At 41.3% G+C, this 16583-nt stretch overlaps 1 protein-coding gene across 4 annotated transcripts in view; it reads left to right on the forward strand.

Moving 5' to 3' along the window:
* The first annotated feature begins 47 nt into the window (after positions 1–47).
* Positions 48–16583, forward strand: part of WDPCP (WD repeat containing planar cell polarity effector) — a 281255-nt gene continuing 264719 nt past the window's right edge. Inside the window, exon 1 of one of the 4 annotated variants that reach the window (XM_084623394.1) lies at positions 48–293. In XM_084623394.1, coding sequence (XP_084479520.1) covers positions 209–293 — 85 coding nt within the window. In that variant the 5' untranslated portion in view covers positions 48–208. Of the gene's footprint in view, positions 1181–16583 lie in introns of all 4 variants that reach the window. The other 3 variants (XM_084623391.1, XM_084623392.1, XM_084623393.1) reach the window with 3 other exon arrangements.

Raw genomic sequence — 16583 nt, forward strand, 5'->3', positions numbered from 1 at the left:
AGCATGCGCCGGGACAGCCTCGCTGCCGCTTACAGTAGCTCGTGCCCAGTCTCTTTCCACCTCCCCGCCAACCGCTGAGGCGCGCCCGCGTGACTGTCGGACACAGGCAAAACGGGGAGCAGCTCCCCCAGTCTCCGCCAGGGGGCGTTACAGCTCGTTTTTTGCGCATGCGCTACAGAAGACACGTGGACCGTGTTTATCTTTGCGCATGTGCGAGACGAAGAGCCGGGAGGTCGGTGGACGGTGTGTGTGCGTGTGCGCGCAGAGTCAACGCTCCTGTTTCGGGCGAACCGGTGAGTGCGCGCATGCGCAGCTAAAGAGGCGAACGGTTGCATTATGCCTTGACCTGTTCGCAAGCGACAGAGATGAGGTGAGATGGCACGGGTATGTGCGCATGCGCACCCAAGTTGTTTCCTTCGTTGCCCAGTGACGAGAGCAGAGCGCGCTGTTGCTAGGACCCGGCGGACGCTGAAACAGTTACGGTTCCGGTCTCTCTCCACTTCCCGCCGTTCCCTGTGAGGTGAACGGGACCCTGGCCAGCGACCCCCCCCCGCTCCGGGCGCTCGGCGGGGTGGGCTGCCTGGGCTGAGGGGCGGTTGGGCCCCTGAGGTGGAGGCGGCCGCTGTGGCTTCCGCAGTGTTTGTCACGTGGCTTCACTCTTGCCGCCCCTTTCCGATCGCCGGGGTGCCGGGGGTCTGCCGCTGCCTCGCCTGGGGCCCGGCTGCCCCCCTCCCGCACCGCAGGCTGGGTGGCCGATGGAGTCGCCTGTGATTGTGGGGCCTATTTCCGATCCTCCGGCCGTTCCCGCTTCCGGGCAGAGTTCCTCTGGGTGGCGTCCACTGGCTCCCTTGGCGCCTTTGAGGAGCAGTGGGCGCTGTCCGGGGTTCTCTGCTCAGTGTCTCCCTCTGGTTCGCTTCATTTGACCCTTTGACCGGACTCCTGTCCCTGTTATTCATTAGTTGTCCCCTGTAATTATTTGGTTTTCCAGGTCCTGTGGACCCCCCCCCCCCTTTAGGCTGGGGGAGGATCCTTGGCACTGCAGGCCGGGCGGAGGGACGTCACTAGCCACGGACTAAAGGGGAGCGAGTGGGGAAGATGTGGGAAGGCCGGGGTACGCAGCACTGCCGAAATCACGAGAAATGAGCCGACCAAAGGCCTGTCTACACGGCACCGCCCCCAGGTCAGGCTCCGGTGCACGCCAAGGTCCTGCTGCGCTGTAGCTCTCCCGTGTGGTCGCAGCCAGCGCGAACCTAGGACCTGTCAGTTGGTGCCCGCAGCAGGCGGGGGATGGATCACTTAGGTGGAGGGGCTAAAATAATTCTATTTCCATCACCTTTTTGTCTCCTACTGAAATGTTACAATTTTGGTGAAACCTAGTAGACACCCTAGTAGACAATTCAGTAGGATTTTTTAGTGACTCTGATCGAGTTTAGAGCCCAATCTCAATTAGCTGAGCAGAGAAAAAAGTAAAAAGAAAGACAAGTACTATAAAGAAATAAAAATATACAATACAATAAAATACCAAAAGGGGAAAAAGAGAAACTGAAGCAAAAAATCAACCTTACAGGAGAGAGAAAATATATATAATAGTAAAACAACGAAGAGGCTGGAAATAGGCAAAAATAAGTAAGAATATAAAGGGTTTTGAAAAAAATTGCAGAAAAATCATAAAAGGGCAAATTTTCAGATAGTATCAATATTTCCTGTAAAAGACTTAGTTGCTATATTCTTAATAGTTACAATTAGTTCTCTTTTTTCCCATAGTTCATTTTATAAGCTCAGTGTGAGAGACTGCATAAGCATAAAAGCTATAGTGGAAATTACCCCAAAATTCTTATTATGAAATAAAAGTCCTGAATTACTTCATTGTATTTGAATGGGCTTTCATTCTGTTCACAGAAGAGAACCTTCAAGCTGATCTTTAGGAAATTGGTTGCACTTTATATTAAGATTCCATTCATAGTTTATAAAAAAGTTAATAAGTGATTAGCAGATGTTTTAATACATAGTTCATCCACTTTACATCAGTCCTTTTAGATTTTTATAGAGTCCAGTAGGTCAATAGGTAGCTTATAATCATTGTTGGTAACCTTTTACAACACATTCCATTGATGTGCTTATTAGCCATTTCTAACACATCTATAACATGTCTGTTACATGCTGATAACATTTATTAATAATCCATTACCCCTTTACAAAACCATTTATAAATGGAACCTTAATATAAAGTATGATCAGAAATGCCTTTTCCTTTTGGAAGTGGGTTTTGTTATTATTAGTGATGCTAACACCGATGTTTAGTGCCACGCTCTTAGGTCATTACCCTCTCCCTCACCTTCTCCGTTCAGCTGTAGGGAAGGGATGAGAACTGAATTTTCTAGTTGCTCTGGTGGGAAAAATTAGGTATTACTAGATTTTCTCCCTCTTCTCACCAATGACTGGGGTAAAGAGAGGTTTGTGCGATCTGGCCAGCTTCCTGTGGAAAGCCCACTGTCAGCACCTTACTACAGTCATTGGTTGGGTGGATGAGGGTGGGAGGACATTTGCAGCATCCCCATGGCAGGGGAGCAATGAGAGAGGACAGTGGAGATTTTGCTCAAAATCATGGAGGATAGGGACAGAGGATGCCCTGATATCCCCTCTGGTCCTCTGATTATCAGAAAAAAATATTCTGAACAAAAATGTGAATATAAAAATGTTTCACTATACTCATATTGGCTTATTTAGTGCTGCCAAAATCTCTCCTAGCCACAGGAGAAAGACAATATTTAAAGCTGCATTTTTGTAATGGATGTCATTGGTGTTGTGGATTCCATTATTTTAATGTTTGAAATGTTTATCTGTTTAATACATACAATCTTAGAGATTTTTCATGTGGATGAGTGGAAGTGACAATAAACAGATGAACCAATTTTCCTGAGAATCCCAAGTTGCCAAATTAATACCTGGGCTTTATGGGAGTCTCAGAAATCAGGAACTCTGAAATAGACAAGTTTGCCATTTGATCACAGGGGACAGAGAGGTTACAAATTCTTTGATTTATCTGGTTTAGGAATGGGGGGAATTACTCCGTTTACGTACCTGGTTTCAGATGCATCTCCATAATGCTGCTGTTCCTGAGAAATTCTGAAGGAAAGATAGCCTCTTTCACCTATCTGCCTCATGTGTCACTGCTGTTTGGTGGAACCTAGCAGGCCAATGGACAGCGATATTGACAGTTCAAAATGGAGTAAATTTAATGCATCCCCACAAGAAAATGTCTGCAGTTACTACATTCTGTGTCCCCCTGCCAAATTTTTGTGGTTTTACAATAATCTTTTTTTAGTTAAAAATGTTTTCCACCTCTGTTGCTCTGTTTTTAGACCTAGATGAACAAAAGAGGAAACTGTCCAGTCAAGAGTATGCATCCGATGAAGTGAGCTGTAGCTCACGAAAGCTTATGCTCAAATAAATTGGTTAGTCGCTAAGGTGCCACAAGTACTCATTTTCTTTTTACTCTTCACATAGTTTATGAAAACTAACATACCAGATAATTTAGTACTATCAAACCACATAAATAGCAATATAATCTTTCTGTCTTATCTTAAGTAGAGTCACATGCATTAATCTTTTAACTGCCAAATTTAGGGTTAGATTGTCCTCAGGTCTCATTTGGCTGTATGGGGGAACGGGAAATGCAGATGTGGAATGGGAAGAGCATGGAGAGTAAGCTTCTATATGAAAAAAGGAGAAATATCTTTCCCATCTACCCAAGCAAGGGGGAAGCAGGGGAAAACTTGACTATAGTTACAATTTGTTTCTTCTGGTCTGCTCCTGGAGAGGTACAGCTACACACTGCCCCTGATTCAGGGAAGAGTGTAAAGTTGGAATCTAGCCCTTTGTTTTGAACAACTGAGGTAATGTGTCACCACAAGCATAGAATTTAGTTATGTAGGAGCCTGTTGACATATCTCAGTCCTACTGGGAGATGTTTTCCTATGGATTATGCAATATACTTTTAATTATGGACAAACCATGCAATTTTTTTAGACTGTTGTGATATGTAATCAGATTTGTTTGAAGCAAGGCACTGAATGACTTGATTATTTAAGGTACCCACTGTATGGTTAGTTTTGGATTCAAAAGCACATGAAGTAGTGTTATAAGATGGCATTATCTTTACTAGCTGTCTGGTACACATGGGCCAGCCTCAGCATAGCAGTCAAGAGAGCTGGAAATACATTGCAGCTAACAGTGAATTTAAATCTCCAGGTGGTGCTTGAATTCACTGTAGAAGACAGCAGAAATTAATTTTGCTAAAGCAAGAAACAATAGGACATTAAGCTACTATGTCAGCCTTAGATATATGCTTCAGAAATTTTGTACTGTTCACCGCTATTCAGGTAATCTTTAACTCAAATTGTAGGAAATATTTGAAATTCCATTGTAACAATATCCAGCAGAGAATATTAAAGTAGCATTAAGTTTCAAATGCCTGAAGCAAAATGCTCTCTCACAACACCCTGGGCACTTGGAGCTCACTAGAACATACAGTATTACAGTTTACTCAGACTAAAATGAAAGCCCAATTTTAATTCTATCTCCAAAAACTTGGTCTACTGCAGGGAAAAATAATTTATTTGAAAATTATTTTTAATACAGTGCAACTAAACTTAAAAGCTATATCATTTTGTACTACTATTCTAGACTTTTGTAATCTGACTCTTTCATTAAGACCTCAGATATACCCCATAAGGTTTATCTAGATGATTCCATCACTAATTTAGAAGTTGTAAGGTCTTGAGGTCACCCCAGAAGTTTTTCACCATTCTGTGCTATAGCTCATTTCATAAGAAGAAAACTCTGTCTAAATATAGAACTTTTAAAACAAAAAATATAAAAAATATATACATACATGAGAGAAATATACATAATTGCAAAATGTGGTTTAAAGATTTATCATCATGAGTCTGGGGTGGCTGAATTGGCAAAACCATTAGCCCTGGTATGCACTATGAGTTTAGGTCGAATTTAGCAGCGTTAGATCGATTTAACCCTGCACCCGTCCACACGATGAAGCCACGGGAAGCGGCACGGGCCGGGGGATGTGCTGGCCGCCCTTTCCGCAGCCCCCATTGGCCTGGAGCGGCGAACTGCAGCCAATGGGAATTGCAGTCGGCTGAACCTGTGGACGCGGCAGGTAAACAAACTGGCCCGGCCCGCCAGGGGGCTTACCCTGGCGAGCCATGTGCCAAAGGTTGCCGATCCCTGGTCTAACCTGTTCTTAAAAATCTCCAGTGATGGAGATTCCACAACCTCCCTAGATAATTTGTTCCAATGCTTAACTATCCAAACAGTTACGAAGTTTTTCGTAATGTATACCTAAATCTCCCTTGCTGTAGTTTAACCCCATTACTACTTGTTCTATCCTCTGTCTATAAGGAAAACTTTATTACTCTCCTCTTTATAACTACCTTTTATGTACTTGAAGACTGTTTCCATGTCCCCCCTCAATCTTCTCTTCTCCATACTAAACAAACCAATTTTTTTCTATTTTTCCCCATAAGTCAAGTTGTCTAGAACCTTTAATAATTTTTGTTGCTCTTCTCTGGACTGTTTCCCCTTAGTCCACAACTTTCTTAAAGTGTGGTACCCAGAACGAGACACAGTACTCCAGTTGAGTCCTTATTAGTGCTGAGTAGGGTGGAAGAATTACTTCTTGTGTATTGCTTACAACACTCCTGCTAATACATCCTGAATGATGTGTGGGGTTTTTTTGCAACAGTGTTGCACTGTTGTCGCATATTTAGCTTGTGATCCACTATGATGAGGGCCCTACCAAATTCACCGTCCATTTTGATAAATTTCATGGTCATAGGATTAAAAAGTCGTAAATTTCATGTTTGCAGCTATTTAATTCTGAAATTTCAGGTATTGTAATTGTAGGGGTACTGACCCAAAAAGGAGTTGTGGGGAGGTCACAAGGTTATTGTAGGGAGGATACGGCTACCCTTACTTCTGCACTCCTGCTGGTGGCAGCGCTGCCTTCAGAGATGGGCAGCTGGAGAGCGGCGGCTGCTGGCCGGGGAGCCTAGCTTTGAAGGCAGAGCCACCGCCAGCAGCTATACAGAAGAAAGGATGGCATGGTATGCTATTGCCACCCTTACTTCTGTGCTGCTGCCTGCAGAGCTGGGCTGTGCTGCTGCCTGCAGAGCTCAGTCAGCAGCTGCCACTCTCCGGCTGCCCAGCTCTGAAGGCTGCGCAGAAGTAAGGGTGGTAATACTGTGACCCCCCCCGCAACCTTGTGACCCTCCTGCAACTCCCTTTTGGGTCAGGACCCCCAATTTGAGAAATGCTGGTTTTCCTCCATGAAATCTATATAGTATAGGGTAAAAGCACACAAAAGACCAGATTTCATGGGGGGAGACTAGATTTTACAGTCCGTCATGCGTTTTTCATGGCCATGAATTTGGTAGGGCCCTAACTATGACCCCCAGATCCCTTTCTGCAGTACTCCTTCCTAGGCAGTCATTTCCCCTTTTGTATTTGTACAATTGATTATAACTTCCTAAGTGTAGAACTTTGCATTTGTCTTTACTGAATTTCATCCGATTTATTTCAGACCATTTCTCCAGTTTGTCAAAATCATTTTGAATTCTAATCCTATCCTCGAAAGGGCTTGCAACCCCTCCCAGCTTGGAATCTTCCACAAACTTCATACGTGTATTCTCTATGCCATTATCCAAACCATTTATGAAGATACTGAATATAACCCAACCCAGGACAGACCCAATTTATGCCCTTCCGGCTTGAGTGTTGAACCATTAGTAACTACTCTCTGAGTATAGTTTTCCAACCAGTTGTGCACCCACCTTATAATAGGTTAATCTAGGCTATATTTTCCTAGTTTGTTTATGAGATGGTCATGTGAGACAGTATCAAAAGCCTTACAAATGTCAAGATATGTCACGTCTGCTGCTTCCCCCCATCCAAAAGACTTGTTACCCTGTCAAAGAAGGATATTAGGTTGGTTTGACCTGTTTTGTTCTTGACAAATGCATGTGACTGTTACTTATGTCCTTATTATCTTCTCTGTACTTACAAACTGTTTGATTATTTGCTCATTATTTTTCTGGGTACCGAAGTTAAGCTGGCTGGTTTATAATTCCCTGAGTTGTCCTTGTTCCCCGTTTTATAGATAGGTATTATATTTGCCCTTTTCCAGTCCTCTGGGATCTTTCCCATCCTCCAAAATTTCTCAAAGATAATCGTTAATTTCTCAGAGATCTCTTCAGTCAGTTCCTTAAGTTTTCTGGGATGTATTTCTAACTTGTCTAAATAATTTTTAACTTGTTCTTTCCCTATTTTTGTCTCAGATCCAACTTCATTTACACTGATGTTCACTATGCTGATCGTCCAGTCACTCCTAACCTTTATTGTGAAAACTGAAACAAAAAAGGCATTTCACACTTTGGCCATTGTTGCATTTTCTGTTATTGTCTTTCCCACCTCATTGAATGATGGGCATACTCTGTCCTTGGTCTTCCTCTTGCTTCTAAGTATTTGTAAAATGTTTTCTTGCTACTCTTGTCCCCCCTAATTTAATCTTGGTTTGTACCTTGGCCTTTCTGATTTTGTCCCTACATGCCTCTTTTTACATATATTTTTCTTCCTTTGTAATTTGACCTAGTTTCCACTCTTTGTATGACTCTTTTTTGAGTTTCCAATTGTTGAAAGTCTCCTGGTTAAGCTAGTGTAATGTCTTATCATATTTCCTAGCTTTCCTATCCATTGGGATAGTTTACTCTTGTGCCCTTAATAATGTCTCTAAAAAAAACTGCCAACACTCTAACTCTTTGTTCCTTTAGACTTGCTTCCTATGAGATCTTACCTATCAATGCTCTCAGTTTTCTAAATCTGCCTTCTGAAAGTCCATAGTGTTTATTCTGCTGTTTTCCCTCCTACCATTCCTTAGAATCATGAACTCTGTCACTATCATGCAAGCTGCCTTCCACCTTCAAATTCTCAACCAGTTCCTCCCTCTTTGTCAGAATCAAATCTAGAACAGCATCTCCCTATGTCAGTTTCTCCACTTCTTTAATACAAAGTTGTTTCCAGTAAATTCCAAGAATATGTTGGGTAATCTTTACCTTGCTGTCTTATTTTCCCAAAAGATGTCTCGGTAGCTGAAGTCCCCCATCGCCACCAAGTCCTGTGCTTTGAATGATTTTATTAGTTGTTTTAAAAAAAAGCCCCATCCCCCTCTTCTTCCTGGTTAGGTGGTCTATAGTAGACCCTACCATGACATTATGCTTGTTTTTTACCCATTTTATCCTTACACAAAGACTTTCAACAGGCCTGCATTCCACTTCTATCTTGACCTCAATGTAGATATATACATCTTTGATATACAAGGTAGTACCTCCTTCCTTTTCCCCATTGCCTTTCCTTCCTGAGTAAGCTTTACCCTTCTATACCAACACTCCAGTCCTTTGAATTATCCCAATAAGTCTCTGTGATGTCAATTATATCATAATTGAAATTGGAGATATTGGACCTTATATTTTTGACTAGTACAGGAGTGAATATTGCTTGTTGCAGATGAGACAGTTGTATTCGGAGAAGAGAACAGTTGTCTGGCAAGTTAATTTCTTTATTTTAGAAAAGCATCTATGTGTAATATTGCAGGTAGTCCCAGCAGAGAGGGTTTAGTGAGATAAATCCGGGTGAATGGCTTTGATTTGTGATAAACTCCATTTTTTACATGGATCTGCATTTTTATCAGGTGGATATCATTCCTGTGTGTGAATGCATGTGCATGCACAGAGAAGAGGTGATCCAGTGGTTAGGGCACTAGCGTAGGACCCAGGAGACCTGGGTTCAGTTACTGGCTCTGCTACAGACTTCCTGTGTGACTCTGGGCATGTCACTTACACTTTTTGTTCTTCCATTTCCGATCTGTAAAAGTGGGGAAAACAGTATGTTGCTGTATCACAGAGGTGTTGTAGTGATAAATACATTAAAGATTGTGCAGTAGATAGATTCTAAATTGATGGGAGGCCTTAGATAACTACATATAAATCTGTGTTTATATTATATATAAACTAACATATTTGCATAGCATAATATAGACAGCCTTTTGAAACAGAACTGGTGCAACTTTATCAACAATTACCAGTAGTTTAACTGTAACACCAGACAGTTTTTGCCAAGTTAATCTCCCTTTTTTCCCTAATAAAACCTATTGTGGCATTGCAGTTGCATTGTGTTATTATGCTATCTCTGCTGGGGGCTCTATTGTTACTCTGGAAGACCCCAGATTGCCTGCCAAGGTTCTATTCACATGCTCTGAATAACCCTGTAGCTTGTTCTGCGAGCTAGTTACCATTTGAGGCCCTTTAAAAGATGACAGGTTCACTGTCCTCACGATAGCCAGTTTCATGCAAAGTTGAGCCATCATTCAGTGGTGTTCCCAAACCATTATAATCAATAGTGAGGCCTTATCTTGCAGATGTTATTCCCCTTAAGTGTGCACAGCTGGGAAGTAAATTCACTTAATCCATCTATTCCACTGAATTCACCCCCTTGTGAGCAAAGCAAACCCACCAAAGGGTGCTGTTTGCTTTCAAATTGGTTTAAAACTTTGGTAACAACTAACAAGTGACATTTTCTCTTAGGGAACATTCTACCTTTTCGGGGGGGAAGCAGCCTTTTTTTAGAACTTACTTTTTGAGTCTCTTTGCACTGACAAGGCTAAAGACTAAATTCTTTGGGTTGACCCCATCGTTTTCAGCGTCACAATAGATGGTACAGCATGGTAGTATACTTCCTAAGGCTTTCTGAGTTCATAGTCCTGGGCATACCCATTGTAAAGAATGTCTGTAAAATGAATATTTGTTACATTAACAGTTTTGTTTGTAATTTATTTATCATTGTTGTAAAAAGTTTGGCTGATTAAATTACATTATTATTTTGACAATTGTTTATAGTTAATTCTTCTGTAATTTAGTATTTGGAGAATATAAAAACAGGATAAATTAGGATGTCTAGTAAGGAAAATTAAAATGATACCATACATAATATACATATTTTCAGATTAATGAGCTTTGAGGCACTTCAGCCTTTTTCAAGTATTTGTTATAATGTAAAATATTTGTATATATTTGTATACAAATAGTAGAAGAGGTTCTTGTTTTATAGACTGAGTCAAATGACATACATTTTTTATTAGCTAATTACAGCGTCACTACATTAGTTGTACAAAAAAGCATAAAATATTATCCCAAAAGCTTCAGTGAACATTTACAAAGTTAAATTTTACTTTTAAGTAGTAAGTAAATTAAACAAAAGCTTACTCTTTCAGGCCTCACAGGGTAAATTAAATGATGCATTAGTCTTTAGATGATGAGAATATTTATCTATCAATTGTGCTGTAGATTTTTTTTCCAAATTCATTAATATTTAATGATGAATTACTACTTAGAAAAGTGGATGTTGACATAGCAAACAAATATTAATGCAGATAGTAAGAGGGTAGGATTGCCAATCACATTAAAGTAATTCAATATAAAAACTTTTTTGGGGGTAAGCTAGATGTATCTTTGTGGTAGCATGTCTCATCAAGCAAAAATGTGAACTAAGGGTGATCCTTCAAGTCTTCCACATGCAAATTCCCATTTATTTTAGTGGAAATTCTACAGGCAGGGATCTTGCAGGATTGGCCTTGTGTACTATGCAAATGAATCCAGTGTTACTTCTCTGATTTGTAGTTAATGAAATTTTGCAAGACTATGAGGCAAGTATTAAGGACATAAGAATGGCCATACTGGGTCAGACCAAAGGTCCATCCAGCCCAGTATCCTGTCTACCGACAGTGGCCAATGCCAGGTGCCCCAGAAGGAGTGAACCTAACAGGTAATGATCAAGAGATCTCTCTCCTGCCATCCATCTCCACCCTCTGACAAACAGAGGCTAGGGACACCATTCCTTACCCATCCTGGCTAATAGCCATTAATGGACTTAACCTCCATGAATTTATCTAGTTCTCTTTTAAACCCTGTTATAGTCCTAGCCTTCACAACCTCTGCAGGCAAGGAGTTTCACAGGTTAACCATGCGCTGTGTGAAAAAGAACTTCCTTTTATTTGTTTTAAACCTGCTACCCATTAATTTCATTTGGTGGCCCCTAGTTCTTGTATGATTGGAACAAGTAAATAACTTTTCCATATTCACTTTCTCCACACCACTCATGATTTTATATACCTCTATCATATCCCCCCTTAGTCTCCTCTTTTTCAAGATGAAAAGTCCAGTCTCTTTAATCTCTCCTCATATGGGACCCTAATCATTTTAGTTGCCTTTCTCTGAACCTTTTTAATGCCAGTATATCTTTTTTGAGATGAGGAGACCACATCTGTACGCAGTATTCAAGATGTGGGCATACCATGGATTTATATAAGGGCAATAAGATATTCTCCATCTTATTCTCTATCTCTTTTTTAATGATTCCTAACATCCTGTTTGCTTTTTTGACTGATGCTGCACACTGCGCAGACGTCTTCAGAGAACTATCCACGATGACTCCAAGATCTCTTTCCTGATTAGTTGTAGCTAAATTAGCCCCCATCATATTGTATGTATAGTTGGGGTTATTTTTTCCAATGTGCATTATTTTATATTTATCCACATTAAATTTAATTTGTCATCTTGTTGCCCAATCACTTAGTTTTGTGAGATCTTTTTGAAGTTCTTCACAGTCTGCTTTGGTCTTAATTATCTTGAGCAGTTTAGTATTGTCTGCAAACTTTGCCACCTCACTATTTACCCCTTTCTCCAGATCCTTTATGAATAAGTTGAATAGGATTGGTCCTAGGACTGACCCTTGGGGAACACCACTAGTTACCCCTCTCCATTCTGAAAATTTACCATTTATTCCTACCCTTTGTTCCCTGTCTTTTAACCAGTTCAAATTAAATATTTGAATATTTCAAAATGTAAATCAGAGTAATTGTACTACATAAAGATGTACTCAGTTTTGTTACCTGCGGTGAAAACTTTACTTGAAAATAGAAAGTATCAATAAGGGCATAAAAGCTATGAGATTGGGTATTCTGCAGTCTGTTGCATCACAATTCATTAATGAATAACCAGAACAAGATTATAGAGTTCTCCTTCGAGTGATTCTCCATGTGCACATTCCACTTTTATGGTGTGCATGCACTCCATATACCCAAGTAGGACTTGAGTGTCCTTGTACCCCACACCAAGGGCATAAAGAGATGGACTGGGCCAACTGCCACTCAGTTCCACTCACTGCCTCTTGGCTTCAAGACAGAGCTGTTTGCTGTTTGTTGCTTAACTTGTTACTTGTTCCCACCATAAAGCTATATAAGGTGGGGTGTGACATCATCAAAGGGCCTCACTCCCCACAAAGAGAGAACTACTGGAAACACCAGAAGAACAAAGACAGAATTGGGGGAAGTGCTGGTCCTAGGCTAAAAGGATTTCTAGCTTGTGTATGGAAACCTGGTGGACTGCTTGTATCATCAGCCAGGGTGAGAAACTGCTAATTCATATCCAATCTTTCTGGTATCTTTGGCTTAGTTTGCGGTTTTGTTTATTTACTAGGTAATCTGCTTTGATCTGTTTGCTGTCACTTATAATCACTTAAAATCTATCTTTTTGTAGTTAATAAACTTGTTTTTTGCTTTATCTAAATCAATGTGCCCTTAAGTGAAGTGTCTGGGAAAAATCTCAGCTTGGTTAACACAAGTTTGTTGCATATTCCTCTCCCCGTTGGGGGGGGAGGACGAACTATTTATGAGCTTACATTTCAAAGATCCCTGTGCAGTGCAAAATGGTATAATTTTGGGTTTATACTCTAGTGGGGGGTGCGTGTCTGGGGAGCTGGGGGATATCTTGGCTGTAGCCTCTCTATTGTTGATTCATGCAATGGCTGGCCAAAGCCTGCATGTAACTGCAGCTAGGTGTGTCCCTGCCTGTGTGAATGCTGGTGAAAGTGTAGCACTGGGAATGGTCCACAGTTTGTCACAGCAGCACTAGGGTGACCAGACAGCAAGTGTGAAAAATCGGGACGGGGGTGGGGGATAATAGGAGCCTATATAAGAAAAAGACCCAAAAATCGGGACTGTCCCTATAAAATCGGGACATCTGGTCACCCTAAGCAGCAGCTGAGAGGAAGCCCAGGCTGGTGAGTCAAAGGGGTCAATGGAACCTCAGCTTAAAGTGGCACCCCAGGGGGAACCCATCATGCCCAGCATAGACTAAGAAAGATCAACACCTTCATACACAAGTTGAAGTGCAGGATGGTCATGCTTGCTTCGATAAATCTCTCCCAGGGACTGGTTCACATGTCTTGACTTCTAAAATAAGTAGTTCCATATCTCAATAATACCACACATCTCACAGGAATTATCAAAGGTTTGTGGTAGCCCATGAGCACTTTCAATATAGAGTTCTACCGGCAGCATTCTTTGGAAGACTGGCTAATTTGACGAAGGCCTCATTAAGTGTTGGATGCCATTTGTTATATTCTCAGTCTCTTCTAGAATCTGAACCTGAAAGTCAGCATGCAAAAATCCAACTTGTCTTCTGTTTCAAAACTCGAGTTTATTAGGTTTAGTTCTGGACTCCACCAGGTTGATGGCTTTTCTGTCTCACAACAGGTTCAAGAACATGGCTACCCTAATAACTGAATGAGAGTCAAATCCAAATGTGGTAAGGTATAGAAACCCCACATGGATAGGATGGTACCAGAGAGGTCCTTGCAGCAGGGGTAGCCCGGCACTGTCAATCATGCATGATAGGGAAGAAGCCTTTTAAAGGGAGGAAGCTGCAGTCAGCAGGGGGGTGGAGATGGGAATCAGGATTGCCTTAAGCAGCAGACTGCAGGAGTGACTCCTGAAGCTGTGGCGGGAACTCCTAGGCAGGAAACCTTCACCCCAACCCTGAAGAGAGTACAGTGGACTCCTAGGGTAAGACAAACAGGCTCAGCCTGACTCAGAGACCCAGCCAGAGCGATTTCCCCAAACCCATTGCATTGGGGCTGGATCATTGGCAACGCTAGAGACTTGCCACTCTTCCCCACTCCTTTAGTGGGACCACAGGGAGGGAGTGTTCCTGAATATTTGGGAGTTTGTGACTTTCATTTTGATCCCCCCATCTGGAGAGAATTAAGGAGGCCCACAAAGGCCAGAACCCACCTTACAAATAGTGGGGAAGTAGAGCCTAGTGTTATACCAATAAAATAAAAACCAGCAGGAGCTTATTAAAGGGAAAAAGGCAAAATACCACATTTATTGTGACTACAGAAAGAATCATAGTAAGCAGTTAGATATAGCTATAACATTCCATTCAATCTCATATTTATTCACACATTCATTCATACAAACACACACACACAGGTTCTGCAAGGTTGTTATCATAGTTACCAGCCTTAGAGTTGCTCATGCCAAGCCACTGGCCAGGTGGTCTGGACATGAGGAGGGAGCAGGGCCTTGTCAGATGCTCATCTGATGCTCCTGGAAGTTGGTTTGCAGAATCAGACCGCAAAGTTCTCACTTTTTAGAGTCTATTTTTATAGGAATTTCTTCCTATGCCAGTCTATGGGAATTGCTTCATCATGCTGTTGCTGAATCAGTCAGCAGATAGCACATTCCTGATGGCTCCGTGCGTCAAGATGTTATCTTGTTCTTTGGTTCTCCCATTCTTGAGGCTGTTGGGTGGATTCCAGTCTGCCCTCCGGGGGTCCTCTGGTTATTTCCACTTGACGCCTTCTTCAGCCGATGGACACTGGATTCTTAGGCTGGCACCTCCCTGATCATTCAGTTATTATCCACACCAAGCATCCATCCACATAAATCCTCTATCTCTATTTTAATCACAATTGTTAATACAACAAAAGGGCGGGGAGTCTCTGGGTGCTGTTTCTGTTGTTAGAGTATTGCTTTGAGTCTCTCTCTGTGTGAATTGCTTTGAGAACAGACTCTGTCTTAGAATGTACTAACACAATTAGCAGCTTGCAAGTTTCACACATAGAGGGAGAGAAACAGTACCAAAAACCAAGAGACCTCTTAATTAGTAATACCCTGGAATTTAAACTATGGGGAATCAAACTCATTTGTGATTTTAATACAGAACTTCTTTAATATGACCAACATAATCCCCCTTTTGACACTAAGATTTATAATCGTCAGTATCACTTTCTATGTAGCCTATTCGAGAGAAGGTACTGTGAGGCAATTTGAGTTTGTGATTCCAATTCATGCCACATACATGATCCTAGTGATGTATCTTTACTACAAGGTTCTGGGGCAAAAGGCAAGGTGAGGCACACCCACTTTTGAGGAGTCCATTTGGTACAACCTCTAGTGTCCAATAGCTTCCCTCCCTCCCCAGCCCACTGGCTCAAGGTCCAGGGTAGCCAGAAGGATCCCATGTGTAATATGGGGAGTGGGTTAACCTTCAATACCTTTGCCTCCAGGGACTGTTGGTGTGCAATTTTGACAACAATTTCTCCCATTAACAAGTCTGGTTTACAATACTGGAAACATATTGCATCCATTCATATTGATAAGTGTCAAACAATGATCTCTTTCTTTTTTAACAAATGCATCAAACCCTTAATAGTTCCCAATATGACCCAGAACATTTTGTGTTCCAGAGTAGCTAGTGCAAGTATCTGCATTTCAGTGCATCCCATAGCTATGGCTGTGTAGTTTCCTATTTCTAATTTTTTTTTTTTCCTTATCGATAAGCCATGTGGTAGTATTAAGCCATTACTAAAGATTCCATTGGCCTTTTAGGTTACCCAGACCAATTTGGACCAACTCTACATTGGCATGTACTTGTTTTTGTATCAGGCTGTCCTGTAGCTGGGACAGAAAGCTTAATTTATTTTTAAGTTCCTGCAGGTCTTCAATATTTTTTTTTTTAAACACACAGCCGTGCTAGCAACCAGACAAAACATAGAACACAAAACACAATTTCTATTGTGACAGTAGATTCATGGTATTGGGTTGCTTTTCAGCTGGCATCAGCTTTTCCTGATTTTTCTGAAAGACAAAAAGAACATGTTTCTACCCCTTTTGGGGTGGCAGATTATTGCTTAAAATATTTCTTTTACAAATATCCTTGCTGATTGCAGGCAAAACAGAGGAATTGCCCCCACATTTTCCTGTTTTTGTTCTATAGGTAGGCCAGGTTTCAATGGCTTTTATCTTTTAAGGGTTATGGGGAAATTATCCCACTGTTTAGTCATTAAATCCCTGAGTTTTCCTTCTTATACAGCAGACCAAGTTTATAATGTTTTTCCTGCTGTGTTAAGCTTTAAGTTTTATTTACAGGTAATAACTGAGAAGCATCATTACCATACGACCTTAAAGGGTTTTTCCAAAAATCATACACACTATACATTGTTACAGGGATACTTATTATCATTAAATTTATTAAAATTATCTTGTTATCCCATGCCTTTTATTTAGACAATTTGTTTGCTGACCAGGTGTGTCCTTTATCTGCAGCTCCTTTGTGCTGCTAGTTCTTTCCTTCCTTTATCATTTAGGTAATTTGCATTTTCACAGAAGC

Source organism: Lepidochelys olivacea (assembly GCF_965140295.1).
Source record: "Lepidochelys olivacea isolate rLepOli2 genome assembly, chromosome: 3".
Classification (NCBI taxonomy): Eukaryota; Metazoa; Chordata; order Testudines; family Cheloniidae; genus Lepidochelys; species Lepidochelys olivacea.